General features: G+C 60.7%; 10 protein-coding genes across 10 annotated transcripts; 6 read left to right on the plus strand and 4 right to left on the minus strand.

The window, feature by feature from the left end:
- Window positions 1-114: 114 nt before the first annotated feature.
- VTJ83DRAFT_1901 (uncharacterized protein) lies at window positions 115-2365 on the plus strand (the record flags this gene model as incomplete). The annotated part of the gene is made up of 2 exons (XM_071008112.1): window positions 115-175; window positions 255-2365. 2 exons carry the CDS (start codon window positions 115-117, stop codon window positions 2363-2365), a joined length of 2172 nt encoding a protein of 723 aa, XP_070868441.1.
- A 482-nt stretch (window positions 2366-2847) lies between these two features.
- VTJ83DRAFT_1902 (uncharacterized protein) lies at window positions 2848-4014 on the plus strand (the record flags this gene model as incomplete). The annotated part of the gene is made up of 2 exons (XM_071008113.1): window positions 2848-3010; window positions 3086-4014. 2 exons carry the CDS (start codon window positions 2848-2850, stop codon window positions 4012-4014), a joined length of 1092 nt encoding a protein of 363 aa, XP_070868442.1.
- A 251-nt stretch (window positions 4015-4265) lies between these two features.
- VTJ83DRAFT_1903 (uncharacterized protein) lies at window positions 4266-5552 on the minus strand (the record flags this gene model as incomplete). The annotated part of the gene is made up of 2 exons (XM_071008114.1): window positions 4266-4785; window positions 4846-5552. The coding sequence occupies 2 exons, from the start codon at window positions 5550-5552 to the stop codon at window positions 4266-4268; spliced, it is 1227 nt and encodes a 408-aa protein (XP_070868443.1).
- Window positions 5553-6051: 499 nt separating this feature from the next.
- VTJ83DRAFT_1904 (uncharacterized protein) lies at window positions 6052-7492 on the plus strand (the record flags this gene model as incomplete). Its single annotated transcript, XM_071008115.1, has 6 exons — window positions 6052-6080; window positions 6145-6173; window positions 6238-6252; window positions 6323-6347; window positions 6406-6837; window positions 6907-7492. 6 exons carry the CDS (start codon window positions 6052-6054, stop codon window positions 7490-7492), a joined length of 1116 nt encoding a protein of 371 aa, XP_070868444.1.
- Window positions 7493-8013: 521 nt separating this feature from the next.
- VTJ83DRAFT_1905 (uncharacterized protein) lies at window positions 8014-8619 on the minus strand (the record flags this gene model as incomplete). Its single annotated transcript, XM_071008116.1, has 3 exons — window positions 8014-8122; window positions 8256-8348; window positions 8450-8619. 3 exons carry the CDS (start codon window positions 8617-8619, stop codon window positions 8014-8016), a joined length of 372 nt encoding a protein of 123 aa, XP_070868445.1.
- A 624-nt stretch (window positions 8620-9243) lies between these two features.
- Window positions 9244-10870, minus strand: VTJ83DRAFT_1906 (uncharacterized protein; the record flags this gene model as incomplete). Its single annotated transcript, XM_071008117.1, has 4 exons — window positions 9244-10080; window positions 10156-10582; window positions 10667-10743; window positions 10847-10870. The coding sequence occupies 4 exons, from the start codon at window positions 10868-10870 to the stop codon at window positions 9244-9246; spliced, it is 1365 nt and encodes a 454-aa protein (XP_070868446.1).
- Window positions 10871-13710: 2840 nt separating this feature from the next.
- On the plus strand, window positions 13711-16530 carry VTJ83DRAFT_1907 (uncharacterized protein; the record flags this gene model as incomplete). Its single annotated transcript, XM_071008118.1, has 5 exons — window positions 13711-13815; window positions 13877-13978; window positions 14082-14456; window positions 14512-15178; window positions 15248-16530. The coding sequence occupies 5 exons, from the start codon at window positions 13711-13713 to the stop codon at window positions 16528-16530; spliced, it is 2532 nt and encodes an 843-aa protein (XP_070868447.1).
- Window positions 16531-18811: 2281 nt separating this feature from the next.
- VTJ83DRAFT_1908 (uncharacterized protein) lies at window positions 18812-20123 on the minus strand (the record flags this gene model as incomplete). The annotated part of the gene is made up of 4 exons (XM_071008119.1): window positions 18812-18907; window positions 18980-19621; window positions 19681-19759; window positions 19894-20123. The coding sequence occupies 4 exons, from the start codon at window positions 20121-20123 to the stop codon at window positions 18812-18814; spliced, it is 1047 nt and encodes a 348-aa protein (XP_070868448.1).
- Window positions 20124-21410: 1287 nt separating this feature from the next.
- Window positions 21411-23582, plus strand: VTJ83DRAFT_1909 (uncharacterized protein; the record flags this gene model as incomplete). The annotated part of the gene is made up of 7 exons (XM_071008120.1): window positions 21411-21424; window positions 21525-21719; window positions 21836-21871; window positions 21949-22213; window positions 22282-22362; window positions 22421-23023; window positions 23100-23582. The coding sequence occupies 7 exons, from the start codon at window positions 21411-21413 to the stop codon at window positions 23580-23582; spliced, it is 1677 nt and encodes a 558-aa protein (XP_070868449.1).
- Window positions 23583-24425: 843 nt separating this feature from the next.
- VTJ83DRAFT_1910 (uncharacterized protein) lies at window positions 24426-25823 on the plus strand (the record flags this gene model as incomplete). The annotated part of the gene is made up of 4 exons (XM_071008122.1): window positions 24426-24616; window positions 24891-24910; window positions 24980-25447; window positions 25528-25823. 4 exons carry the CDS (start codon window positions 24426-24428, stop codon window positions 25821-25823), a joined length of 975 nt encoding a protein of 324 aa, XP_070868450.1.
- Between the last annotated feature and the right edge of the window lie 1275 nt (window positions 25824-27098).

The raw sequence follows: 27098 nt of genomic DNA on the forward strand, positions 1-27098 counted from the left end.
GCCGTCGCTCCTCGACTGGAGTCCTCAGCGCTTAGGTCGCCGTCCCCTTCATCCACTCGGCCTTGTCGCAGGAACATTTCTTAGCGACCCGGCAGCTGGCAGCCGTCCTTCACCATGATCAGCTGGGCGCTGAAGCGGCGCAATTCCGAGTCTGTCCCGGATCCGGGCCCATCTGGTACGGGCGTGTTGCAATCTAAGACAATTCTTGCCCGCAGATAGCAAGGTAGAGAGGCTAATACACGCCGGCGCTCCAGATGACACCACTCAGCTCGAAGGACCCGACACCCCAGCCCCCGTGTTTGCCGTACGCGCCCTGAAGACGGCGTTGTTCGGAACCCCCGCGCCTCGAGACCGCCGAGTCCTAGCAAAGCCAAAAGAGACGACGGCAACGGCAACAACCACAACAACACAACAGACGGGCAGCCATGTGCCTCTGATGGACAAGTCACCGGCAAAACCTCCAGGCATTCTCCTTACGCCGGGCACCGGCACGTCACGGCGGAAGCGCGTTTCCTTCGGCCACGATGTCAAGCAGGGATCCGGAGGAACGACAAGGGCCAGCAATGCCGAGGCAAACGGCACCTTGGGGATGAGGCCGCGACCCAAAACGAAACTACAACAGGCGCTGGAAACCTCCCGCAAGGGTGGCGCCAAGGACACCAACATGTACGACAGGGGGTTCGCCAGCCAGGAAAAGGAGCCCGAGGATGGGTGGGAGGAAGTCGAGGAGGAGGACGACGACAACGAATCAGACTTTGACAACGACGTCACGACCGACCTGAACGAACCGCATTCCCGCTCCGGGAAGTACTGGAAAGCCCATTTCGAAAGCTATCATACGGACGCAAAGACGGAGATGGAGAAGCTTGTCAAGTACAAGCAGCTCGCCAAGTCGTATGCGAAGATGAAGGATGCCGAGGCCATCGAGCTCAACCGGAGGCTCAAGGAGGAGCAGGAAAGGGTCCAGGCGTTGGAGGAAAAGCTGGCCCAGCTGGCCGGGCCAGGAGGCGCGAGCCTGTCCAAGACGGGGGGCGAGCGCGACAAGATGCTCATGGAAGAAATCAAGAAGCAGACGGCCCTCGCGACCGAGTACAAGATGCAGGTCGAAGAGCTCGAGGCCCTGCTCCAGGACAACGCCGAGGAGGACGACGACGGGCGCCGGCAGCGGCGGATCGCGTCGCCGAGGACCCATCGGACGCTTATGGAGGCCCAGAGGGAACTGAGGCGCGCGAGGACCCAGATCCGCGAGATGGAAAAGCTTCAGGACGAGCGAGATCGGCTGAAATCGGATCTCGCCCTTGCCGAGCAACGGGCCAGCAGGCTCGCGGAGGAGAACCGCAGGCTGGTCAACGACCTGGCACAGAGCACCTCGAAGGTCCGAGACCTGGAAAGGAACCTGGAGGACTCCAAAGGGTCGTATGAAAAGCTCAAGGAGGACGCGAAGGCCCGGTACCTCGAGGCTCAGCAGGTGCTCCAGAAGAAGAACGCCAAGATTACGGAGCTGCAAGAGGAGGTTGAGGCCCTGAAGAGGGCGGGTGCGGAGGCGAGGCGCGCCACTCGGACCAGCCGCGCGAAGAGCCTTGACGAAAAGTCCATGACGCGCCCATCGCCCGAGCAGATAGGGAAGGCGGGCGACGCCGGCGGCGCCGTGCGACACGTGAGCATCTCGAGGCGTGCCGCCGCCGAGCAGCGAAGCAGCGACAGCCTACGACGCCTCTCGCAGGACGACGCAACCCTGGCCCAGGCCCGTGCTCTCAGGGAGAAGCTCGAGGCCGAGCTCGGGACAAAGGCGCGGCCCGCTTCCTCCGTGTTCAGCGACCGCGGGAACCTGCAGGACAACCGCAGCTCTGTGTCGAGCGGCCGCTCGGCCCACGCACGGGGCGAGGAAGAGGAGCCCCACCCGAGCCGGAACGGCCGGCCAGCACGACCCACGTCTGCGGCGGCCTCGGCCTCGGCCGCAGGGGCGGAGCAACCGGCGCTGAGCGAGACCCTCGCGAAAGCCCGCGAGAGGCGGCACGCCAGCAGGGAGTCATCCCTCCCAGGACAGCAGCCGCCCCGGAGGACCGCGCCTCCTCGGGCCCCCTCGCCGACGCTGAGCGACACATCGCCGGATGTCGCCCGGACCGTGGCGCAAGCCAGGGCGAAGACGGCGGCCCAACGGAACGCCGCCGTCGAGGACGACACGGATGCCCTGCTGGCGCCGACCCAGGAGACCAGCGCCGTCTGGAACGCCATGAATGCGTCGCGGGCGGCGCTGCCGGAGCACCGCAAGGCGGCTGCGCTCGCGCGGATCCAGCGGAGGATTGCGGAGCGCAAGCTGATGCAGCAGAGGCTGGCGAGGGATAAGGAGAATACCGGGCCATAAGGGAAGAACATGGGAGCCATGTGGAGGAGCCGTCCGGCGAGGGAGGTGCAGTTCGTTTGGGCTTGGGATGGCTATTCTTTGGGCTGGCTGGGTTGGGCTGGAGTATATATCGGGTTGGGATGTGCGATTCGGTAAGGGCGCCGCGCTCAATGAAGGGCAGGATGGAGTTGGGGATACCTGAGGCATGTGTATGGTTTATTACTATGCTGGGTGGGATGACCGGATTTCATGGCGCAAGTGTTGCAGTCTGAGCGTTGTAATTGATTCCCCATTGTCCATGCTCAAGCCACTGGAACCCCTATTTTATGGTGGTTTTGTTTTGTCGCGCAGTCTGGGGTAACGCAGCGTGAATTACCTAGCCAGGCGATAAGCGTATCAGCGGCAATAAGGGTCACCAACTCATCGGAACCGTCCAAGAAACTCACTCAAACTTGACGTCGTCTAAGAAGGAAATGAGATGAATGGCTCTGCCAAAAGCAACGATGGATACGCCTGATGATCCGTTAGACTGTGAAATCGCCGAGCTTGAGCGGAAGCTTGCTGAAGCCAAGGCGCGGGCTCGACGTCGTCAAGCCCAGCAACCACGGCAACCACCACATCCACCACATCCCACGCTTCCCAATTACACCGATCTCCCGTCCCCAAGTCAGTCAAATCTGCTGCCCCTCTACCCTTTCGCCACAAGAAACCAAAACCCATTCAGCTAACCCTTCCCGCTAGCCGCCCCTCCCACCCCCCCATCCGCCGCAAACCACTTCCTCCTGCTCCTCTCCGACTCCGCCCTCCCCCTGGGCAGCTTCGCCTTCTCCTCCGGCCTCGAAAGCTACCTCACCCACCAGAAAGCCCCGACGACCCGCCTCCACCACCCCTCCTCTTCCTCCCCCTTCTCCTCCTTCTCCACCTTCCTCCCCCTCTCCCTCTCCTCCGTCGCCGCCACCTCCCTGCCCTTCGTCCTCGCCGCGCACCGGCTGATCTCGATCCATCCCGGACGCAGCGCGGACGATGGCGACGACGACGGCTCCTCCTTGCTCGCCGCCGGCCTCGCGTCTCTCGACGACGCCGCCGACGCCGCCATCCCCTGCACCGTCGCGCGCCGCGCGTCGGTCGCGCAGGGCCGTGCGCTGCTGAGCATTTGGGAGCGGGCGTTCGCGGCGGGTGTCGCCGAGCGGCAGCGGGGGCAGCAGGAGCAGCAGCCGCCGCCGCCGCCGCCGCCGTCTCGCGATGCCGTCGAGGTGGCGGCGCTGAAGCGGTTCTCTGCTCTCCTCAAGGGGGCCGCTCCTCCCGGGTCGGGTTCGGGGACCGCGGCGGCGGAGGACGAGGCGGACAACGACCCGCCCGCGGTCTCGGCCCACCTCGCGCCCCTCTTCGGCGCCATCAGCGCCGTGCTGGGGCTCTCGGCCGAGCAGACCGCCTACGTGTTCCTGCTGGGGCACACCAAGGCGGTCGTATCGGCGGCGGTGCGGGCGGGGGTGTTTGGGCCGTACCAGGCGCAGCGGACGCTGGCGGGGGCGGGCGTGCAGGAGCTGATCGGCGCGGTGGTGACGAGGGAGTGGCATACGCCGGTTGAAGAGGCGGGGCAGACGGTGCCGGTGCTTGATTTGTGGGTAGGGAGGCATGAGGTGTTGTATTCGAGGATATTTAATAGCTAGGCAGGGGGAGGGAGCATGGATTCCGGGGAAGGGGGGAGAATACAGGAAGAGCAACAAGAGAAGCAATGGCAACAGCAGCAACAGCAGCGATGGTGGCAGAAATATCATGCCAGTTTACGTTGTCCTCGTCTATATTGGTATCATGATTATACAAACTATTTTCTTTCTTTTTTTGGCGTATGGCATCTTTGGCCGGTCCAACCCTTTCCATGAACAAACCTATAAGTACGTTCCCTGCGCCACCGCACCGCTCAGTCGCTATCGTCGTCGCTACCGTACGCTACCAACGGGCCTGAAGACGCTGTCGTCTTTGGCTTCGTCGTCACCGCCACTTGCGCCCCTCTCAGGGCGGCCAGGGTGCTGCTTGACAGAATCCCTCCGGAGGTCTCTGGTTCGTTCTGTGCTCCTGGCTGGTCGTCCGTACCAGCCGCCAGCTGCTCCTCTGCCGCCGCGGCTTCGATCATCAACCGTTGCTCGTGTTCCAGCTCGTAGCCCTCACGCCCCCGCGGGTTGACCGCATTGGGTCCGCGGGCAAAGTGCACGGCGTCGGGCGCCTCGTACCCTTCCAGGCCGTAGCTGCTCTCCAGCTTGCGCCGCTTCCGCGCCTCCGGGTCCTTGCCCTCGATCTCGGCAACAAAATCGGCCGGCAACGCGCGCCGGATGGCCTCGGCGGCCTGCTCCTCGATCCGCCGCGCCTCGCGCTTCTGGGCCATGGGATTCGGGTCGGCCGTCGCCCACCGGACGTTCAAGATCTCGTTATGATCGAGCGACCTTTGGGAGGGGGAATGTTAGCTACAGCATACAAGTCGAAGAAAATAGGGGCTGGCGTACTGATGAGCCATGGCTTCCTTGGCAAACTGGGCATTCGCCTCGTTCGTGTACGTGATGAACGCGACGCCTCGGGTGTTGAGCACGCGAATGCGCTCGATCTGGCCCCATTCGGCAAAGTGCCGCGCCACCACCTCCTCGATGTCATCCGTCACGTGGATCCTGCCGACGTAGATGGTCCGGTTCTGGCGCGTGAAGCTGCCGACGCCGCCCATGTCATCGCGGTAGTCGCTGAACTTGTCGCGGCCGAAGCAATCGACGTTGGGGTTGAACATGTCGTGGATGCCGGGAAGACGGTGGAGATAGTCGCATTCCTGGCCCTTGGGGCATATCCCCCGGGCGAAGAACAAGCAAAAGTACGACCCCGGACGAGAGTCTGCGCGCGTGTATCCCGAATCCTCGGCGATGTTGCACCTCCCCTTGGCGTGCGTCTGCGAGAGATACTTGTCTTCCCTGTCGCCGCCGGACCACTTGTTGTACCAGATGTTGAAGACGGTGCCCGTCTGCGGCGGCCGTTCCGACTTGACCAAGGCCGGGTCGATCTGCGGGCGTGCTGGACGCTTCTTCCGTCGGATAATCTTTTTGACCTTCTTCTCGGTCGGGGCTGCCACCGCGGTGCTGGTCGTTGCGACGGCGAGATCCTGGGCGCGGTCCTGCGCATCGTCGGCCGCGGCCACCTCTGCGTCGGGTCGTGTTTCGACGTCCGCCATGATCGCCGTTCGCGTTGACTTGGATGATGCCGGAGGTTTGCGAGAACGTTGCGATTGGTTCGAGATGATGCTGAAGAAGATGACGATGAGGTAGCTAACGTCGTGTTGTTGTTCAAGGTTGCCGGGAGCACGTCGCATCTCGGCATAAATCCAAGGCTGGCTCGACCTGAGCTTGCAGCGGCCCAGACGGGACGTGCGCCTCGGATCCACCACGGCTCCACTCCCTCCGTGCGGCGTCTTGGCAGCGACGCTGAATGCGGTGAGGGTCCAGCGCGTTTCGGCCCCACCCCCACCTCGAAATTCTGCCGCTTTGAATGTGGGGTTGAGTGTCTCCAGGGCCAAGCTCATCATCGCACTGCATCGTTCAAGGGCTCCAAACAACGAGTCGATTGGTACCGGCCAGGATTGTCGTCAGGCTTCACACCCTTGATCTCATTTTCTTTTTCCTTCCTTTTCCAACCAGGGCAGTCGACAAGGCCGGGGCGGCCTAGCAGTCAAAATGGTGAACATCACAGACAGGATCAAGGAGTAAGAGCCCACGAACCATGAGATGCCCTCGGCCCAACATGCGCTGATGGACCTCGACGTCCAGGATAGAGGAGGAGATGAAGAGGACCCAAAGTTTGTTTCCCCAAGATGACACCACCTACACAGCGTTGAATGGCTTGGCTAACATCGGCTGCAGAAAACAAGGCTACTGGTGCGTGCCTCCGATTTCCTCCGCAGCACCCCTGAACTCCTCGGCGCTGACGCATCCCCCTCCCCTCCAGAATATCATCTGGGTCTTCTAAAGGGGTGAGTAAGTCGTGGGATTTGCCTATTCCTCTCAAGGACCGCTCTGACAAGAAACCAGAAAGCTTGCACGGCTTCGTGCTCAATTACTAGAGCCCGGCCCGGGTTCGGGCGGCGGCGGCGGCTCTGGCTTCGATGTGAGCAAGAGCGGCGATGCGCGCATAGCTCTTGTCGGCTTCCCCTCCGTGGGCAAGTCTACCTTTCTTTCCAAGGTCACAAAGACCAAATCCGAGGTGGCTTCGTATGCCTTCACGACGTTGACCGCCATCCCCGGCGTGCTGGAGTACGGCGGCGCCGAGATTCAGCTGCTCGACCTGCCGGGTATCATCGAGGGCGCAGCCGAGGGCAAAGGCCGCGGGCGGCAAGTCATCTCGGCGGCCAAGACGAGCGACCTGATCCTCATGGTGCTTGACGCTACCAAGCGGGCCGAGCAGCGGGCGTTGCTGGAGGCCGAGCTGGAAGCCGTGGGCATCCGGTTGAACCGCGAGCCACCGTAAGGTTTACCCTCCGTTCTTGCTTGATGACGCCGCCAAGGTGCCTGCTCACAACCCACCCCCCGCAGAAACATCTACCTCAAGCCCAAAAAGGCCGGCGGCATGAAGATCACCTTCCAGTCCCCGCCCAAGGGGCTCGACGAGAAGATGATCATGAACATCCTGCGCGACTACAAGCTGCTCAACTGCGAGGTCCTCGTGCGCGACGAGAACTGCACCGTCGACGACCTGATCGACGTCATCATGAAGGACCACCGCAAGTACATCAAGTGCCTGTACGTCTACAACAAGATCGACAGCGTCTCCCTCGACTTCCTCGACAAGCTCGCGCGCGAGCCCAACACGGTCGTCATGAGCTGCGAACTCGACCTCGGCATCCAGGACGTCATCGACCGCTGCTGGAAGGAGCTCAACCTGATTCGGATATACACCAAGCGCAAGGGCGTCGACCCGGACTTCAGCGAGGCCCTGATCGTGCGGCACGGCAGCACCATTGAGGACGTCTGTGACCGCATTCATCGTACCCTCAAGGACACCTTCAAGTACGCCCTGGTCTGGGGTGCCAGCGCCCGCCATGTCCCGCAGAGGGTAGGCCTGGGCCATGTTGTGGCAGACGAGGATGTCGTGTACATAGTCAGCGGATGGAAGGCGTAGTTTGGTTGGAAAGGGTAGAATAGTCAGGAGGGGGCGGCGCCCGGCGAAAGAGAATCATCAACACCCTGTTGCCTCAACCCACAAGAAACCTGTCGTCGGATAGAGCCTTTTTGTCCATTGTGCGCGTGTGCATCATACTTAGTCATTGGCAACCACCCATCCGGTTCTCAGAACAACCAACCCAGTTCGAAATACACAAACAAGAAGAGGAAGGGGAAAAAAATAATGACCAGACAAAAATATCCCTAAACGCCCAGGAATCCACCATCCAGTGTACCGTGACCCTGCCATCATCCCAACAGGATTCTGATCCATCGTCTCTATGAGGCATACGTAATAAGACCGAACCCGTGTTCTGACAAAAGGAAAGAGAAGAAAAAAAGCCAATGTGGCTCTGAAGGAATGGCACGGCCAACAACCCGGCAGGCCAGGTTGAGAGAACAAGGCCGCACAGCGGGGTCGACTCTGCAGAAGGGAAGCAAGAAGAACACAACGACGAAGAAGAAAAACACCGGCGCCGCCTAGTTGGCAACGAACGGGTTCTCCGACTGCGCGGCGTTGCTCCTGGCGCTCTCGACAGAGCCCAGCTTCTTAGCCGAGGCCTGGGCGAAGAGCGACCGTGGCTTGACCCTGTGGAGGAGTGAAGGGTTAAGCAATCTCATTCCGTAGGTAGGGGGGATTGGCATGGCCGACTTGATAGGAGCGTCGAGCTGGTGGGCTGTCTGTCGCCGCGGGGGGCTGAGAGGGGGGAAAAAAGACGTACTTCTTGCCAACCTGCTTGTTGCGGAAGGCGCTCAGCTTGGCGGTGCAAGGGCTCATGATGTTGTCTGACGGCGAGATGAAGGTGCCCGACTTCCTGTGTTGTTGCAAGAGCAGGCGGTGTCAGTCGTGGATCCGTCCGGCCCCAAGGCGTAAAAAGAAAAGGGTTTGCGCGGGAAGACAAAAGGCATGACGTACTCGCCCTGCTCCATCTTGGACTGCAGCACCTGGCGGTGATGCTCGAGGCTGGTGAGATCCGCCTTGGAGGCGTCGGTCGTCCCAACCTCCATCTGAACCTCGTCGGCGACGGGGACCTTGGCCGGGATGGACGCGTTGATGTCCTTAGCGGCAAGCACGTTGGTGGCCATTGTGTCTTGGGGGTGTTGGTCGTTGGTGTTGAGAAGCGAGTCACAACCGGGACGGAAAGTTGTGGTATGTGGTGAGCGGTGGAAGTAGGTAGGATTCTCGAGGTTGGATGCGAAAGCAAGCAAGCAAAGTAGAGCGAAGCGGGTGGATGCGCTGAAGATCGACGCGGTGTTTATCTAGACGGAACGGGCGGCCTGAGGAATGCGGTGTTTGAGATGGGCAGAAGGCTCAACGTTCCGGCTGGGGAAAAAAACGAGTCAGAAAACACATTTCCGAATCGGGCGGCGTCGACCGGGCAACGGCAACAAAACTGACGTGCATGGCTCCGCTGGCTCGCAGAACCCTGGTCGGTCCCGCTCGGGTTTGCCGAGCGACGGGACGGGAACCCTGGAATGCGACGTGGGATGGCACGTCACGGCTCGGGCAACGCAGTATCACAAACAAGTCATCACGCACGCACACCACAGCAGGAACCCCACTCCATGGATGAAGCAATCCATGTTCCATACCCTTAACAAGCTATGCTAGGACTTACTACTATGTAGACAGAAAAATAAACATACAGCTCGGCATGACTCACGGTTCTCTCCTCCCCCTGTACGCAGTACACATGGCAACGGCCATGCTTAGTTCTTCCCGTAGCGCGTCGCCTGGATGTTGCCACCCAGCTCTTGCCTGGTCACGCCGTACTGCTTGAACAGCTCCTCCGTCTTGGCCTTCTGCCGGGCAATCTTGTCGGCCACCTCCTTGCCGCGCTTGTTCTCGTTGCGGCCCATCTGGTTCAGGTGCACCTCGTCGGGGCCGTCGGCCAGACGCAGGGTGCGGATGCCGGCCCACGAGTTGGCGAGCGGCGTGTCCTGGCTGACGCCGGCGCCGCCAAAGGCCTGGATGGCGCGGTCAATGACGGTGAGCGCCGTGCTCGGGACGAGCACCTTGGCCTGGGCGATCTCCTTGAGCGCCGCCTTGGGGCCCTGCTCGTCCATCTTGATGGCGGCGTTGAGCACGATGAGGCGCGCCGCGTCGATCTCCATGCGCGACCGCGCCACCCACTCGAGGATGACGCCGTGCTCGCGCAGCTGCTTGCCAAAGGTGGTCTTGCGCGGGTCGTTGATGCGGGCGAGCATCCACTCGAGGGCGCGCTCGGCGGCGCCGATGGTGCGCATGGCGTGGTGGATGCGCCCGGGGCCGAGACGGCCCTGGATGATCTCGAAGCCGCGGCCCTCGCCGAGGACGAGGTTGGCCGCGGGAACGCGCACGTTCTTGAAGGTGATGTGGCCGTGGCCGTGCGGGGCGTCGTCGAACCCGTAGACGGACAGCATGCGGTGGATCGTGATGCCGGGGGCGTCAGCGGGGACGATGATGACGGACTGCTGGCGGTAGGGGTCCGCGTTGTTGGGATCGCTCTTGCCCATGACGATATAGACCTTGCAGCGCGGGTCGCCGGCGCCGCTGGACCACCATTTCTATAGACAGCGCGTCAGACGTCGGGCGTTCGAGATGTGACACGTGCGTATTACGAGCGGTGCGCCCATCCTTACCTGGCCGTTGAGGACGTAGTGGTCGCCGTCCTTCTCAATCTTCATCTCGATGTTGCGCGCATCCGACGAGGCAACCTGGGGCTCGGTCATGAGGAAGGCGGACCGGATCTCGCCCTCCATCAGGGGCTTGAGCCACTTGGCCTTCTGGGCCTCGTTGCCGTACTTGGCCAGCACCTCCATGTTGCCCGTGTCCGGGGCGGCGCAGTTGCAAGCCTCCGAGGCGACGCGCGACCTCCCGAGCCACTCGGCCATCAGGCCGTACTCGAGGTTGGTGAAGCCGGGCGACTCCTTGTAGTGGCCCTTGGGCAGGAACATGTTCCAGAGGCCCAGCGACCGGGCCTTCTTCTTGAGGTCCTCGAGGATCGCAGGGTGGGAGTTCCACCTCTGCTCACCGGTGCCAATCTGAGCCTCGAAGACGGCATCGGCGCTGGCGGCAGCATGTCAGCCCAACGATTCATGGAACACGCAAACACGGCCAAAGAGCCATGCCGCTCTGTCAGGGGCGTCTTACGGGATGCAGTCCTCCTCGACGAACTTGGCCACGGTGTCAAGGGCCTGCTTCGCCCGCTCGCTCACGCGGTCGCGAACCTACAAGAGAGCCGGCATTAGCAGGGCGGCTCAGGAGCTCGAGAGGGATGGGAGATTGGAGCGCGGAGCTGGAAGCCCCGGTATGAATGAGATGGCATCTTACAGCAATGGGGATCTGGGCCGACATGATGAATAGGTACGGAAGGACAAAAGGACTTGGGATGAAACGGGCGAGGTAATGAGAAGGCAAACGGCAAGCTCTGGATCACTCTTCACTCTGGACCTTGAGTTCAATGGCTCTTCTTATACGGAGTATGCGAGGAGACACGGCTCTCCCCTGGCGGTGTTAGTTCGTTCGTCTCTGGTACGATTTCCCGTTTCCGTGCCGAGGTCCGCTCGGTACCCCGGCATGCGTGGGCCAGGGATGCGGCGAGCCAAGACAGATTGTGGCTGGTGGAATCGCGGAGGTGGCTTGACAGGGACCCACTCTTCCGCTGATCGTCATCTTGACATCGCCCAGATCTCCGGTCGGGAGAAGAACCCGGGCTGACCGCTAAGGAACGGGCACGTACAAGAAACAAAAAACAAAAGCAGGCGTTGGTTGATCCGTCAGACAGCACGCGGATCTCGGACTGAGAATTCACTCTGAAGGCTATCCCGAGGCTCCAAACATTCAACGTGTCATTCGAGGTGGTTGTGGAGTCGTTGTCCAGAACCCCAGACAGCTCCTCCTGTCTAAGCTGACCCCACCATCGCCACACTTTGTCGGCCGGACTATACGCTCCAAGCTCGAGATGGAATGGGCGAGACACGACAACCGAGCAGGAAAACGCGGGGAAGAAGGGCCAAGAGATGACGGCTGGGTCAACGACAGGTTCCCTCCGCTACGGGTCTTCTTGTTTTTTTTAACAACGCAGGGTTCATTGGCACTTCCTATCTTCTTGGATAGCAATATCATGTCACCACTCAGACGACGAGCTCGCTCAGCTTGCTGCATAATAGCGGCTACTGTGGTGCCGGAAATAGTAACACCAGCAAGGCTGAAGTTTGAAGCTCGCAGAGCAACGCAACACAGCCATCCCTCGCCGGTGGCCGTGTGAGGTAACTCTAGCCTGCAACTCGGGTTCCAGCAATAATTTGCCCGCTTCCCTGGGCGAGATAACCATTCAGAGCACGGCATCCTCCAGTCAGAGTTCCATTTGCGGCCAAGGGATTGCATGCGGTTCAACCGCCACACCCACCCCCCGGGCTGGCGACCTGGGACTTGACGTTCGTTTGCCGATGCACGTCGGCCGGGTCAGCAGCAGGGGCCGGACCGTCTTGACGCAGGACGTTCGGCTGAGAAGCAAGCGAGGGGCCCTGATCATGGATTGGCCGGCCGCCGTTGGCGAACCCGTTGCGATGCGCGTCAACGCTCAGCAGCAAGGTTCTTGTGCGTGCGACCTCTCTAATTACTTTACCTCAACGTCGCTTCCCGCGAATGTTGCGAATGTACGGTATCCAGTCCCCGCGATGGCTGGCAAGGCCAAATAGGAACACACGTTGAGGCGTGGCTATGGGTCATGGATTCTCGTCCCATCTATTTGAAATGCAGGTACCGTCAACCACGCCAAATCACGGGAGACTGCCTACATCCATGCGACACATGGCCTACAGGGTCCATTGCTTGGTCCAGGCTCCAGGTCGAGCTCAGGGAGCCAATAGGTATAGGCGGCGGCGGCGGCGGTGGTGGTAGTGGTGGTGGTGGTGGTCGAGTTGGTCAGGTTGTCGCCGATGCTTGCGTTTGTCGTTGTCTGCGCCGCCAGGCAGAACGGCGAGTCGGACGTCATCCGGGCGTCACCTGTTGGGCCAACTTGGCGCGGGCGATGATCATGTGGCAATCCCCACGGAGCGAATCCATCACTACCCCAAGGCTTGTAACTTTCATGCACGGAACCCGTGATGTATGTTCGGGCCGGCGGCCATTGTCAGTCGACCGAGCGTGTCCTGAGCGTCGACTGAGCGCTGCGCATGCCCGGGAATATGGAAAGGCGATTTGGCGTTGGTGGAGACGGGGTCTGGCAATGTGGCTTTGTTGGTTAGAAAAAGATGGAGCAGGCTGACCTGCGGGCATCGCCGCAGGCGGATGACTTTCCCTCTTGGACGGCAGCGGGAAGCTGACGACAAGCGGGAAAAAAGAGGCCGATCTCCTGAGGTTGTTCTGGGGTTGCGTGGCCGAGGCCCATGCAGCCCACGTTTCACTCTGTTCCGTACCAGTCGCTGCGTCCCACATCATCCCATCTGGGCGGTAAAGGGAAAGCTGCGAGGGCGATGCGTCACAGCTGCCAAGTACCTGAATGTACGTACTGTGTACTCAGTATGTACAATACATACAGCGACAGCGTACGATTCAGTCCCCTGCTGCAGAAGCGCACCTCCCCTCCCACCCTGACACACACACCTCGCATCCGCGCAGCCGGCGCCTCGACCTTTCGCAAAGCGACAACTTCGTTTCCCCCTGTAGCCACCACGCACCTTGTCGCCCGAGCAGGACTCTGGAATTGACGTTGCCTACTTTTTTTTCTCTCTGTTTTGCAGATTTTTCTGCACTTCCAGTCTTACGGTTTCTCGAGCATCAAGCCTTACCTAGACCAACGCTCAGATACCTCTTGCACCAACATTACACATAATTTACCTTAGTCGCATTAAGAGATCTCTACAATTCGGGCCGTTGTCCATCCCAAATAGCGATTTCCCACCCCAAGCCTTGCCCCCTGCCCACCTCATCATTACGCACAGCTTTTTCGATCAGCTGCACGCGAACGACCGACCTCACCTTCATCACCCGATTCTTCAAGCTCCGTTCCTTCACTGGTCGCCCGCCTTGTCGCCCGTCTCGACGCCGTCCCCTCCTCCCGTACAGCCCAGCGCCGAATCGCTCCCCCTCCCCAGATCATGCGCCCTCGTCGAGAGCCATATTCGGAATCCTAGATCTCCAGAACTCGTCCGCTCTGGCCCCGGCCGCCGGTCATTGGCACCGTGGCCACAATGGAGATGATGAAGGCCGCTAGCTCGCTCGTGCCCAAAAAGTTCAGGACGGTCCGGGAGAAGAACGGGCATCGCCGCAACAGGTCCTCCGAGTCTGGCGGCAAGGTACGCCGGCGACCCCTTTTCGGTTCATGCCAGCAGCTCCTTGCTGACGACAACGACCTAGGTACGGCCCTTGACCGTCGAATCGTGGCTCTCCATCTTCCGGCCGGACTCCGCGAAACAAGCACAGAGGGAGAAGGAAGAGGAGGAAAAGGAAGCCGCGAAGGTGCGCACCGCCGAGGCCGCTCGTGGCGTCCCCTCCGACACCAATGCCGACGCCGACGCCGACGCTGACATTGACGCTGACGCCGACGCTGACCCCGCCGCAGATCGACCTCATAGTCAAGCGCCTGGAAGAGCTCAACTACCATGCTATCTCCAGGGAACTGATCCGCGTCGCCCTGCGGTCCCACTTCGCCGCCGGCGACACGGACAAGGCCGTCGAGCTCCTCCAGCTGCAGCAGCAGGCCTTTTCGGGCATCATCCAACCCTACGACCCCAACGTGAAGATGTTGGGCGCCGAGAACAGGGGGAACGTCACCTGCTACCTGGATTCCCTGCTCTTCGCCATGTTTGCCCACATGACCGCCTTCGAGTCGATGCTCAAGAACGATCTGGAGACCGAGCCCCAGAGGAAGCTTGCCGCTTTGCTTCGGTTATGGGTCAACATGCTGAGGAGCGGGAAGCTCATCCACGCCGATATGGTATGTATCGCGGACCGGCGAGGCAGAGCGCGACCGGCACTGACCGCTCTTGCAGACGGAGCTCATACAGCAGGCCCTGGCCGAGTGCGGCTGGAAAGAAGCCGCCTACCTCGAGCAGCAAGACACATCCGAAGCCTTCGCCTTCATCGCCGACGTGCTGCAGCTCCCGCTTCTCGCGCTGCAGATGGACCTGTTCCACCAGGGAAAGGGCGACGTGGATGACCACAAGGTGGTTCACGAGAGGTGTCTCAACCTCCCCGTGCCGCCAGACACCGACGGCAAGGGCATCAAGCTTGAGGACTGCATGGAGGCCTATTTCAACAACCGGGTTGACGTGCTCCGCGACAGCCTGGACGACAAGACATCCATCGACCGACCCCCGCTGGCTCCCAAGAGCACGATACGAATCGTCCAGGAAGAGGATGGCGCGGCAGAGCCGCCGCGCGAGAACGGCGGAAACCCCGCTCATCTTCACCGGAGATGGACGACACACGGCGTGATTTCGCATTCCCCGACGTCGTCGAGCCGTCCCGAAGGCTCTCTGGCCGGCTCTCGAACAAGATCGACCAGCATCATACAACGAATCGTGGTTGACGACAAACGGACAGAGGAGGGATCCGCCGACATTGAGACGCAAAGTTTGATTGAGCGCGTCAAGCGAACCGGCTCGTCCGTCGTCAAGGCCGTCACCATTCCGGCCTGGCAGTTCTATCGATTGATCCGTGAGCCAACCTGGCCCCCCCCTTGCCTGGGATGTGAACCGTGAGAGCTCGAGCTGACTTTTGTTGCAGCGTGGAATGCCACGTCAAACAGCGCGCCAAAGAGCGACGTGGAACTGGCTCAGCATTTTGATCAGCGTCCTGTCGTGGCCATCTGCCTGAAGCGGTACACCATGACGGATAAGGGCGTCCCCGTGCGGCAGAACACCTATATCGACATCCCCGACAGTCTCCGTTTGCCTCACTTCATGGTCGTCGACGGGGAAAACGAGCAAGATCCAAACGGCCTAAGCCAGGGATATAAGCTGGTGCTGCAGTCGGTCATCTGCCACCGGGGCGAGTCGATCCACAGCGGCCACTACGTCGCATATGCCCGGGTCGCCCCGAAGCTCCTGACAGACAATCGGAGACACGACCACGATCCGCCCCCGGATTACGAGGAACCGACCTGGGTCAGGTTTGATGACCTGGTCGTGGACAAGAGGGTCGAGCCGGTGGACGACATCCAGGAGTGTCTCCGACGCCAGGAGGAAATGCCCTACGTGCTCATCTACCAGATCGTTCCCATGGTGGACGTGACGACGGTCTCGACGGACGGCTCCGTGACGGGGCCTCCGTGCTACGCCGAGTCCGCGGCGAACGTTCCCGGAACGCCCAGCATCGAGGCGGTATCCGATCCTGGCCAGCTGTCCAAGTCGCCCAGCGGGTACTTTAGTTCGGCGGCGACGCTGACAGCCAACGGCGGACCGCAAATCCGTCTCAGCTCCGACGTTGAACGGCCCCCGCGATCCAGCTTCGGCGACGAACCCTCGCGTGTCGGCACCCACGCCGGCAGTTCCCGACGGACTAGCATTGTCTTTTGCGATCCGCCCTCCAACCACCACGCTCACTCGACGTCTCACAGCTCCGAGGCCACCTCGCCCACCGCCAGCCCCCAAGAGGAGTCGACGGGGGCGCGTTTGTCGCGGGCAGCCGCCATGTTCAAGGCGGGCTCGTCCAGGTCGCGGCCCACCAGCCAGGTCGGGGAGAACCGAATCAGCCTTGGCATTTCGAGGTTTGCTTTCGGGCGACAGAGCAAGGACAGCAGCTCCAGCGTTGGCGGCGCCACTTCGGAGGTGTCAGTGAGCGAGAACGGCGGGTCGACCGAGGCAGGAGATGAGCCATCCCACCCCCACCCCCACCACCTCCTCCACAGCCCCGGGAAAGAAAAAGACAAGGACAAGAACAACCGCGGCCGGTCCAAGACTCGCAGCGACAAGGAGGCCAAGAAGGACAAGGCCAGCAAGAGCAAGGGCAAGAGCCGCGATGCGGGCAAAGATGGCACGGTCCCGGACAGAGAGTGCGTGGTGATGTAAGCGGGCAAACCGAGACCACCCGCCACCGGCGCCGTAGACAGCGCGACCTCCCCCCCGCGACAACGAGAACAATAACGTCAATAAGAAAATACGTAAAGCGTAGTACCGATAAGAGTTACGGAAGCATGGCATCGGCGTCGGGATTTCGTTTTCTTTTGGACAGGACGGGACGGGATAGCGAATCTTATTACTATTGCTGCTGCTGCTGCTGCTACACTACAAATCAACATTTCTCATCGGTATGTCAGGCACGGGATTTGCTCCGGGAGGGAGGAGTGGGTGACGTAGGCATCCAACGGACGAGAGACGAGAGCACGAGGTTAAGCTGGGACAGGAACGGAATGGTATGGGTGGGATCCGGTAGCGATGGACGGACGGGTCGAAGCGGCGAACGACGCAGTTGTGGAGTATCCCATCCACGGCGATGGGTACCCAGCTCAGGCACTCATGCAACATAGCCACGGCGAGGTCAACTGGAAAGGGGTCATTTGGTGGAGCTTGTTTTTCTTGCGAGCGCGTTTCATGGGCGGGATTGCCGGTGTTCAACGGGGGACGGGGACGGACGGTCTTGCATCTGGTGGATGGGTTGGGAGGGAGGTTGGAGTTGGTTTTCGTTTCCCTTGGGAGCTTGATAACGATGATGATACCATGACGAACACAAAAGCAGCTGCTGTCTTATGTTTGTAATTCTTTACCATTGTGACCGGATGGCTGGGGTCTGGGGATGAGAATGAGGATGGGGACACCGGATAACACGGGATACCGGATACCTCTGGCGGAGGCCAAGGAGATCAGGCACGCATGGTGTTGAGCCAGCCGCCAGGGCATGGCTCGCAAACGATGGACACGTCTAGAGGCGTCTCGCCTACAACACCGAAGGAGGGTCGTGGAGAACAGTCGGGAAAGCGAGCCTATCATGACGTATACGAGAAACTTCACGAGTCAAGGCTGAGCTCCTGTGCTTGCTTGGCGTCAGAAACACCTCCATCGCGATGCCTGGTCTGAGGCGGCTAGGTGGCAGCGGTCTCATCAAGCGGCTTTCCAAACCACATCAGGACGGCGTGAGCATCAAAAGCAGCCGGCGCTTCCCGTCCGCGGGGCGATGGCGGGACTGCTTGGGTTGCTGTCGCGGGCTACAACGGCGAGGACCCGTCAGGTTGAGAATCGTCCGCGTCGGGACCCTGCTGCGTCCATCCGATCCAACGACACAAGAGCCGAGCACCTCCGAGACTTGATATCAACAGGAGTGAACCATCCGCCCTCGCATTTCCGCCGCGGCCGGGTCAACCGTCGGCGCACCCAGTCCCCCACACACATGGACAAGCATGCTATTGTACAAGTCATATTTACATTCCAGATACCCACGTCTCTCTCCCCCGTCCCCTGTCCCTGAGGTCATGAAGAAAAGGATGGAGGGGTTCGAGGCTCAAGCAGGGAGAATACCACAATGCGTCGGCCCCTGGATCGGCAGCCAAGGGGTTAGGAAAACCGAGAACAACGTTGAGCCTTCTTCTCCTGAACGACCACACGCCCCACTCCCCCCTCCCCCCCCTCCCCGCCCCCCTATCCCTCTGCGCCGTCCATGATTGGGGTGAGGAGGCCAACGGACATGAGGAAAGGGGAAGCGGACTGAAAGCATGACCACGTCTTTGGGGAAATTCCTTTTTCCAACAAGACATCGCACCCCATCATCCCTCTTACATTCGTGCCGATCTCTCATCAAAGCCACTCTTCCTATTGCCTGACATGCCCGCAAACCCAAGCCTTTTCCTCCCTAGCGCTCAAGAACACAAATCTATAATACATACTCCTCTTTTTTCGGTTGCTTTGTTCCCCGGTCTCCCATGTTGGTCACGCCATCCCGTCTTGGAAGTGATATCGTTTCGTTTCGTTCACACACGTGGCCGTGTATACAAAGAAAAAAAAGGTAAAGGGGGGAAGGGAGAGGTGGAAGAACAAGGTGGGAAGGTGGAGAGAAAAACATCTAACGAGGCCGCCCATCAAGGGTCTATGATGGATGACGACGGGATGGACGAGGGGAAGATGAGATGAGAGAAAACAGAGAAAGCAAGGCAGGCACATCCCGCACTGCCCTGACACGCGGGTTCGTGTCGCTAGCTAGCCGTAGCCGTGCTGCGCCCGTCTGGCATTAGATTAGGCAGGCAGGCGGTGGTGGGGAAAAGAAAAGACAACAGGAGCGGCGGAGCGGAGCGGTGACGGCGACATGTCATGGCATGCCATGGTTGCCCTGCCTGCCGGCTGGCGGAAGGGAGGTGGTTGCTTAGAAGGGGATGTTCGGGGGAGGCTGGGCGTCCTGCTCCTGCAGCTCCTCGCTGCCGGCCTCGATGGAGACGCCAAGGCCAATCTTGGCTTGTTGCTGTTGGTTGGGAAGCATGGCATTAGCAAAAGGGCTTTTCCGTCTGGGAGACGGGATAGGAGGTTCTCGTACCGTGAAGTGGTCCACATCGGCCGCAAAGGTGACGGTCAGGGGGGGAGCAACGCGCTTCTCAAAGACGCAGCTCAGCTTGCCCTTGGTGTCGATCTGGGCGCGGAGGGTGGACATCCTAAAGTCGTACTTTGCGCCAAAGGCGGTGATGCCGTCCTTGGTGAAAGCACCCATCATGGTGCCCGAGGGCTGGACCGAGAGGGTCATATCGACGCCGGCCTGGACCTTGTCGGACAAGCGCTGCCAGTAGGAGGCGTTAAAGGCGCCCTGGGCCTGCAGCTGGGCGCTAGCAATGAAGTTGTCCGACTTGTAACGGGCGAGGTACGAGATGGCGGTGTCGGGGGGCTGGGTAAGACCGGCGCGCTGCCAGACGGCTTCGAGGCCGAGAGCCAGCTTGGGGGTGACGGACTGGAGGTACTGGCCGATGAAGATGCCCGTCAGGCCGCCCTCGAGGATGGAAGGGTTGAGGGCCTTGAGCACGGCGGAGAAGTCGCCGCCCAGGTACTCGTTCTCGATCTGGGTCATGTCGGCGGTGGCATTGGGGGTGATGGAGAAGCGCGACTTTGTGGTGAAGGAGTCGGTCCACCTCCAGTTGAAGGCGGCCGAGAGGCCGCCCTGGTCGTCAAAGTTTCCTTGCGCGAACACCTGAGGGTTCCGTCAGCGGCGCAGGTCCGGGCCCACGAGGCTGTTCCGGCTGGTCATACCTTGCTAGTGCCGTAGATGGCGGCGAAGCTGTAGGGGTTCAGGCGCTCGCCCATGGCGAACTGGTGGGATACTTGGAATCTGAGGAGGCCCGATCAGCACGGCGTGACGAGGGGAGCAGACAAGGCGGGGAGCAAGACGGGGAGCAAGACGGAGAGCAAGACGGAGAGAGAAGCGAGCCGCGGCGCACGTGGCATGGACGGAAGAGAACGTACAAGGGGTTGAAGCTGAAGGCCTTTGTGAGATCGGCGCGGAGGCCCGAGAACATGAGGTTGGTGGTGAGGACATCGCGCTGGACCTCCTTGGCGATGTTTTCCACCAGGCCCGGGTTGGACAGGCCCAGGCGGCCTCTCCTCTCCTGGAAGGCATTGTAGACGTCTGAGAGGCCCGAGACAAGGGGGTTTTTGAGGAGGACGCCGAACGGCGAATCTTGGGTGGACGCCATGGTCGATCGAGGCGAGGTGGCAGGCGGCTGGGTCGGGATGCCGGCCGTGTTGATGCCTTCGCCGGTGGTGTTGTGGGAGGGGGAGGGGGGAATGTTGAGACCGGAAGCCGTGGGGGGGGGAAGAAGGCCAGAGATTCGCCAATGGCCCCTTGGGGGTGTCTAGGTCCGGCTCGTCGTCGAGGATGGTCAAGATGGCGAATCCGTTTTTGGCGTTGCTTGTGGCCGAAATTCCGGATTACGCTTGGAGCCGCGACGTTGAAAGAGCTGCTCTCGTCCCAAAAATTTCGCGGCTGCCCCAGGCCGTTCGTCACTGGTGACTGGCTGGTCCCGCCGCTTGGCCCAAGCGCAAAGTGGGGTCTGCTCCACCTTGCACCTGGATAAACCGCCAAGGAAATGGCTGTTTCCCTTCCAGGCTCAGGCCGCAGTGACGCATGCCCTGCCCGGGCTCTCCGCTGGCCTGCCGGGCCCTCTCACCGGGTGCCCGGAGGTCGGGTGGGCCCGCTCGGAACAATCATTCACCGCCTGCCGCAACTGTCGCCAAGGCCGGGCTGATGCCCGTGCAGCAAGCCCGATCCAACCCGAGCTGAGCCCCGCGGGTATCGGCGTGGGCGGCCTGCATTCATCTCCCAAGGCTTATCAGAGACAGCGCCCCCCCCCCCCCCCCCAAAGGGTTGGCCACCAACAATTCAACAAGATGCTCGACGGCCCGGCCAGAGCTGTCTTTACCCCTTGGTTTTTATTTTCCGCCTTTTAGTTGTTGCATGCAAGACTTGCGTCGTTTCGCTGCATCCCCTTTACGGTACCTTACCCTGCCCGGCTGCCCGGGCGGTTCTGCAAAGCCATCAGCATCATCATCCAAATCGTCGATTGGCTCTTGTCAGCCACCCTCTACCCGCCCTGTCTTTTCTCCACCGGGTCATCTTGGCTCAACCACCAAGCGGCGATTCCCCTTTGATCCCTCACGGACCCGACTTGCCGCCACAACCTGACCCTCGTCGTTCCAACGCGTTTGCACCGTTCTGCATACCTCAGGGAGCGGACGACGGCCGAGCAGACAGAGAGGGAGAACTTGTGTTGAATCGCTTGAAGCATACCTTGTCCATCTTTCCGTTCAAGACGCATAGTGTAGAGTTATCTGTCCCCCCCGTTACTCTCTGCTCCGAGCTGTTGTAAGAACGTGGGGTTGGTGATACGAACCGCACTTGAACCATCCTCCCGGCCTCCTGTTACCGTTGCCTACCGTTGCTCCATCTCATTCCTCACGTCCTGGGTGGCGGGCTTGTCGCCATGGACACTCTGCTGTAGGTTCCGATTCCATGGCACACACTCTCTCTCGGACCCGGCAAGAGTGCTCCCCGCCCCAGAGTACCTCGTTCCAACACGTCTTGCTGACAGCCACAGCACCGCCGAGATTGCGGCTAATGCGCCGCGTTACCGCCGGAATAGTAGCACATTCCTGGACGGCATACACGATGTCCGGGGCGAGAAGCAAGATGGCATGGCTCCGGCCCAGCTGTACAGCACCATGTCTGGCCGCCTGTTTCACTCGGGTCGCATTGCCATCGTCATGGTGGGCCTTCCAGCTCGAGGCAAGACGTATGTCCCTATCCTCTCTAAACCTCCTCCTCTTTCTCCTCCTCCTCCTCCTCCTCCTCCTCCCCCTCTTGTCCGCTTGGCCGTGTTGCGACCCGCTGACATGACCATTCCCGTAGCCACATCTGCGTCTCGGTAGCTCGCTACCTCTCCTGGTAGGATCTTCCCCGTGGCCGCTCGGCTCCTGACGAGGAGAGACGGCTGACGCTCGCTCTTGTTTGGTTTTCTTTAGGCTGGGCGTTAAGACGCGCGTGTTTCACCTCGGAGACTACCGCCGGGCTACCGTCGAGGGCGGACACGTGCCTGAGGACTACTTCTACCCCAATCCTTCCCCTGCCTCTCTGATGCTGCGTCAGAAGATTCTCAAAAAGTGTAGAGACGATATCTTCTCTTGGCTTCATCATGAGAACGGCCAGGTTGCCATCTACGATGCCGTGAATCCCACGGCAGCGGGTCGGAGAGCTCTTGCTAGCGAGTTTGAGAAGAACGATATCCAGGTGAGCCAGGGCTGGATGAGACCGCTTCGTTCCAGTGGCATGGCCGGATCTAACGCACGCCGCGGCAGACCCTCTTCATCGAGTCGTATGTGGACGACCAGGAAATCCTGAAGGAGAATGCGCGCAATGTCAAGATCTCATCTCCCGACGTACGTTGCATGACGACGGGTGTTTCTGCAGGACGGCGTGATAGTGACCAGGATGCAGTTCCACGGGATGGATCCCGACGAGGCGGCGAGGCAGTACCTCAAGCGGATCGAGACCAAGATCCCCGTCTTCGAGACGATGCAGGAGGACGAGCTGAACTACGTCAAGATGATGAACGCGGGGCGGGCCTTCTTCTACAACAACGTCAGCTTCAACTACCTGTCGCACCGCATCGTGTTTTACCTGACCAACCTGCACATCAAAATCCGCACCGCCTTCTTCGTGCGCGCCGGAACCGCGACCGAGGAGGACTCGTACAAGGCGGACGCGCCGCTGTCGGAGGAGGGGCACCGGTACGCCCGCAAAATGACCGAGGCGTTGCTCAAGCACCGCGAGCAGGAGCGCCTGGCATCCATCGAGCAGGGAGGGCCCGACGTGCCGCTGCGCCCGCTCACGGTGTGGACGTCGACGCGCCTGCGCACCATTCAAACGGCGGACCCGCTCAAGGAGCTGGGCTACAAGATCCGCCACCGGTCCGAGATGAGCCAGATCAACCCGGGCGTGTGCGAGAAGCTCTCGGAGCGCGCCCTGCGCGCCATGTATCCCGAGGAGGTGGAGAAGCACGAGCTGGATCCCTACCACCATCGCTACCCGCGTGCCGAGGTGCGTATCCGCCGCAGGGCATGGGGCCGAAGCTCATGTCGGCAGCATGGCGAACGGTCGCTAACCAGCACGCCAGTCCTACCACGACCTCGCCGTCCGCCTCGAGCCCATCATCCTCGAGCTCGAGCGCGAGCAAAACGACCTGCTCATCATTGCGCACGAGAGCGTGCTGCGGGTGCTCTACTCGTACCTGATGCACTGCAGCACCATGGACATTCCCAAGCTGAAGTTCCCGCGCGACGAGATCATCGAGATCATCCCCGCCGCCTACCAGAACGAGGCCAAGCGCATCCACATCCCGGGGCTCGACCCGGCGACCATTCCCGGCTCGCCCGAGGACATTCGGATCCCCGTGCCGCCCGGGGACCCGGCGGCGGCCCTGGCGGCGGCGAACCTACCGCCGATCCCGGGCATGAACGGCGGCGAGAGCGGCAACGGCGGGGACAGCGGCAACAACAACCCGGACCTGGAGAACGTGGCGGCCGTGACAAGGCCGCCGCAAAAGGTTGTCAATCATTCCAAGGACATGGTGGAGGATAAGCTGGCGGATGAGGATTGAGAGGATAACGGAGGGGGCATGCGTCCACCCCTCCCTGTTGCGTTTCAAGGAGTGGGAGGGACGAGTTCAACGTTTATAGAACGCTTGGGAAAGGAGAAGAACGGTAATCTGCTGTAAAGAAGCGACCGAAAGCCAGAGCCCAAAAGCGTTACAATCGCGGCGTTGGTTTCTCTGGCCACCGGGTATTGTTGTGACGCGATGTCCCAATGAGTTGATGACGTCTGATACACAACCGGGGTTGTTTGGTATGGAGGTACGCTTGAACAAGAAACAAAAGGCCCGGCTATCATTTCCCACATGATGTGCGATGAGGTACGCAGGTACCGTACCTTCGATAGGTGCCTTTCACCTTACAAACCTAACTTGGATGGTCCGGCGGGGACTCGGGAGGTCAAGTGCCGGCGCGGGCTGTCCCGTCTCTCTCTCTCTCTCTCTGTGTGTGTGTAAGTCTCTCTCTGCTTGATGACGTCGGTGTCCCGCATTCCCATCATCGGACCGGATTGCTGCGAAAGTGCCCCGCGTTTCTGTTATTAGTTATTAATACTATGCAGAAAAGTTCACTTCCCCACATTCCATGGTGGGACCTCAGGTCGTTCATGGCAGCCTGCACCATCAGTTTCATTCATTGATTGAACGACGGAGCTTGGAGTTCCAAGCAAGCAAGCAAGCAAGCAAGCAAGCTGGATACTCTCGAATTTCGAATCATCTGGAAAACTCGACCAATTCCCAAAAGACGAGCCAATCAACCGACCAACCAACCACACCTAACAGCCAACCCCCCTGCGGACCTTTACCGTACCAAACAGACGGCAACCCCCTCTTCACCCTCTCCTCACCAGAATCATGTCCCCTAGCAGCAAGACGGTGCTCGTCACGGGCGCCACAGGCCTCCTCGGCCGACAAGTGGCCAAGGCGTTTGCCTTTCACGACTGGACCGTCCGAGGCACGGGCTTCTCGCGGGCGGACGGCCAGGGCATCCTCAAGGTGGACTTGTCGGATGCGGGGGCGATTGAGAGAGTTTTGGATGAGGTGAAGTGGGTGACCTCCTTTCTTTTCTCACGGCACCTGCCTGTCGTCTCGTCAATCCGGAGTTGGCTCTAGGGATGCAGGCTGAGGAGTAACGGGGTTGGCTGGACCCAAGCGCCCGCTCTCCCTCTGGCTTTCAAGAAAAAAAGAAAACCGCTGTCTCATGGCCTCCTGTGAGGGCGACTGAGAAGCAAGCTTTGGGAGAAAACGGGGATTTTGTACACCAATTACGTCGCGCGACAGCGAGATGGACGTTGCTGACCAACCTCAAACGATCCCCAGACCGCAGGTTATCGTTCACTGTAGGGCCCCCTTTCCTCGGAACAAGGCAAGCAGACCATTCTCACTCGCATTGACATGACCACCTGCAGGCGCGGCCAACCGCTCTCCCGAGAGCGTCGACGCGGACCCCGCCGGCGCACGCGCTCTCAACATCGAGGCCGCGCGCGCCCTGGCCCTTGCCTCGGCCGCGCGCGGCATCCTTGTCATCTACATCTCCACCGACTACGTGTTCCCCGGCCGTCCCGGCGAGGCGCCGTACGAAGCCGACGCGGAGCCTGCGCCGACGAACCTGTACGGGCAGACCAAGCTGGACGGCGAGAAGGCCGTGCTGGGCGTGTTCCAGGACCAAGGCAAGGCCGAGCTCGGGGTGGTGCTGCGCGTGCCGGTGCTGTACGGCGAGGTGGACAAGGGCAAGGGCCACAAGGAGAGCGCGGTCAACATCTTGATGGACACCGTCTTGAAAGCCGCGGAAAAGGGGGCCGAAGGCAAGGTCAAGATGGATCATTGGGCGGTGAGGTATCCGACGAACACGGAGGATGTGGCCAGGGTTTGCTATGGTGGGTTGTTTTTTTGTTTCTCCTCTGTCGTATCCCTCACCTCTTCATCGGGGGGAGCGCTGACGCATGCGCGCGTTTAGACGTCGCCATCCGGTACCTCAACGAGACGGACAAGTCGTCGCTGCCCCGGATTCTCCAGTTCTCGAGCGAGGATCGCTACACCAAGTACGAGATCTGCCAGATCTTTGCCGAGATCATGGGCGTGCCGACGGACCGCATCGAGCCCAACACCCAAGGGAACGACCCCAACGCCGCCGTGCAGCGGCCGTACGACTGCCACCTCAGCACGCGGGCGCTGCAGGACCTGGGCATCGACGTGTCGACGCAGGACTTTGTGGGGTGGTGGAGGCGCGAGGTGAGGGCGTACCGGCATTGATTTTTTTTTTCGTTTCCCCGCTGGTGGACGTGACGACATGACGTGACTTGACGTAACGGCAACGCCGTCTCGGGTGGCACGCCGGTCAGCGAATGCGTGGGAGCGGCGCGGGAGGCGCTTGGAATGTTTGGCGACCGCGACGCGGCGGCGGCGGCGGGGATGGTATTTCATGGCATTTCATGGCATTTCATGGCATTTCTTGGGGAGGCTCTCCCCCTTGTTGATGTCAACCATGTCCAACCGGACTGGCACCTCCCCTCGCGTTCTCTACGTGCTTGGATGCCTAGGGATGCCCTTCATGCCCATCATCACAGACAGACCCAGACCCGTTTCGGGACGAGGCTGGAAAGTCCAAGGGTTTGCCGGCGGCGGAGAGTGCGTGATGTACACAGTAGTGGTTAGTGCGGATATTCAGCCGTCTCCCGTCCGCTGTGCGCATCTGCAAGAGGCCTGCAATCTCTTACCTTACCCGATCCCACGGATCGAGATCCACCCGCTGCATGTCACCATGTGTCGCCGGGTTGTTGGTTGTATCGTCTACTAGTAGGGGCCTTGGGCAGTCTCAGCCCCCCCTCCCCCCCCCCTAGCCAAGCCCGAATCCAGGGACCTTAGGGCCATCAGGGCTGAAGCCAGTCAACAAACAAACCTTGCAAGTCGCCGAAGAACGTGCCAGGTTCAACAGCACACACCCTTGCAGCACGGCGGGCCCCGCGGGCTAGACCTCATGTCTCGCCTGGCCACCACCGCCGGCACCAACACCACCAACAGCGGGAAGCAAAAGCACTGTTCAAACCACCTACCAGTCCCCCAACCTAACCGAGCAAAGGTACAGGCCAAGCCCTGCCGCCACTCACGGTCAGGTCCGCCAAAAGCCTACTGCGTAGATGGAGCGGGTCCCCTCGGCTGCGCACTGGGATGCCCCGACCTACGAAAGCTGCCCGCTTCACCCTGCCGACGCTAGTGTGACTACTAGCAGAGCTGGAAGAGTCGGTTTTGTGTGGGAGCCTTCAGGACGAGCTGCTGGTCTTTTTTTTTTTATCCCCGTACTATCACCGGCTGGCGGCGCTGCAGTGGGCCGAGGAGAGTTGACTCCTCCCCCCCCCCCCCCCCTTTTAGGTGGTGAGCGAGGTCTTGCAAGTCACTTAGTTACCTACCTTGCGCCCTGTCCTGTCCTGTCCAACCTTGTTTCATGCTCCCCCACGTCCACCACTACCTCACCTCGTCACCTTGACGTCAACGCCCAGTCCCAATGTGCCTGGTGGGAAACCAGTCCTG

This window comes from Remersonia thermophila, chromosome 2 (genome assembly GCF_042764415.1).
Source record: "Remersonia thermophila strain ATCC 22073 chromosome 2, whole genome shotgun sequence".
Taxonomy (NCBI): domain Eukaryota; kingdom Fungi; phylum Ascomycota; class Sordariomycetes; order Sordariales; family Chaetomiaceae; genus Remersonia; species Remersonia thermophila.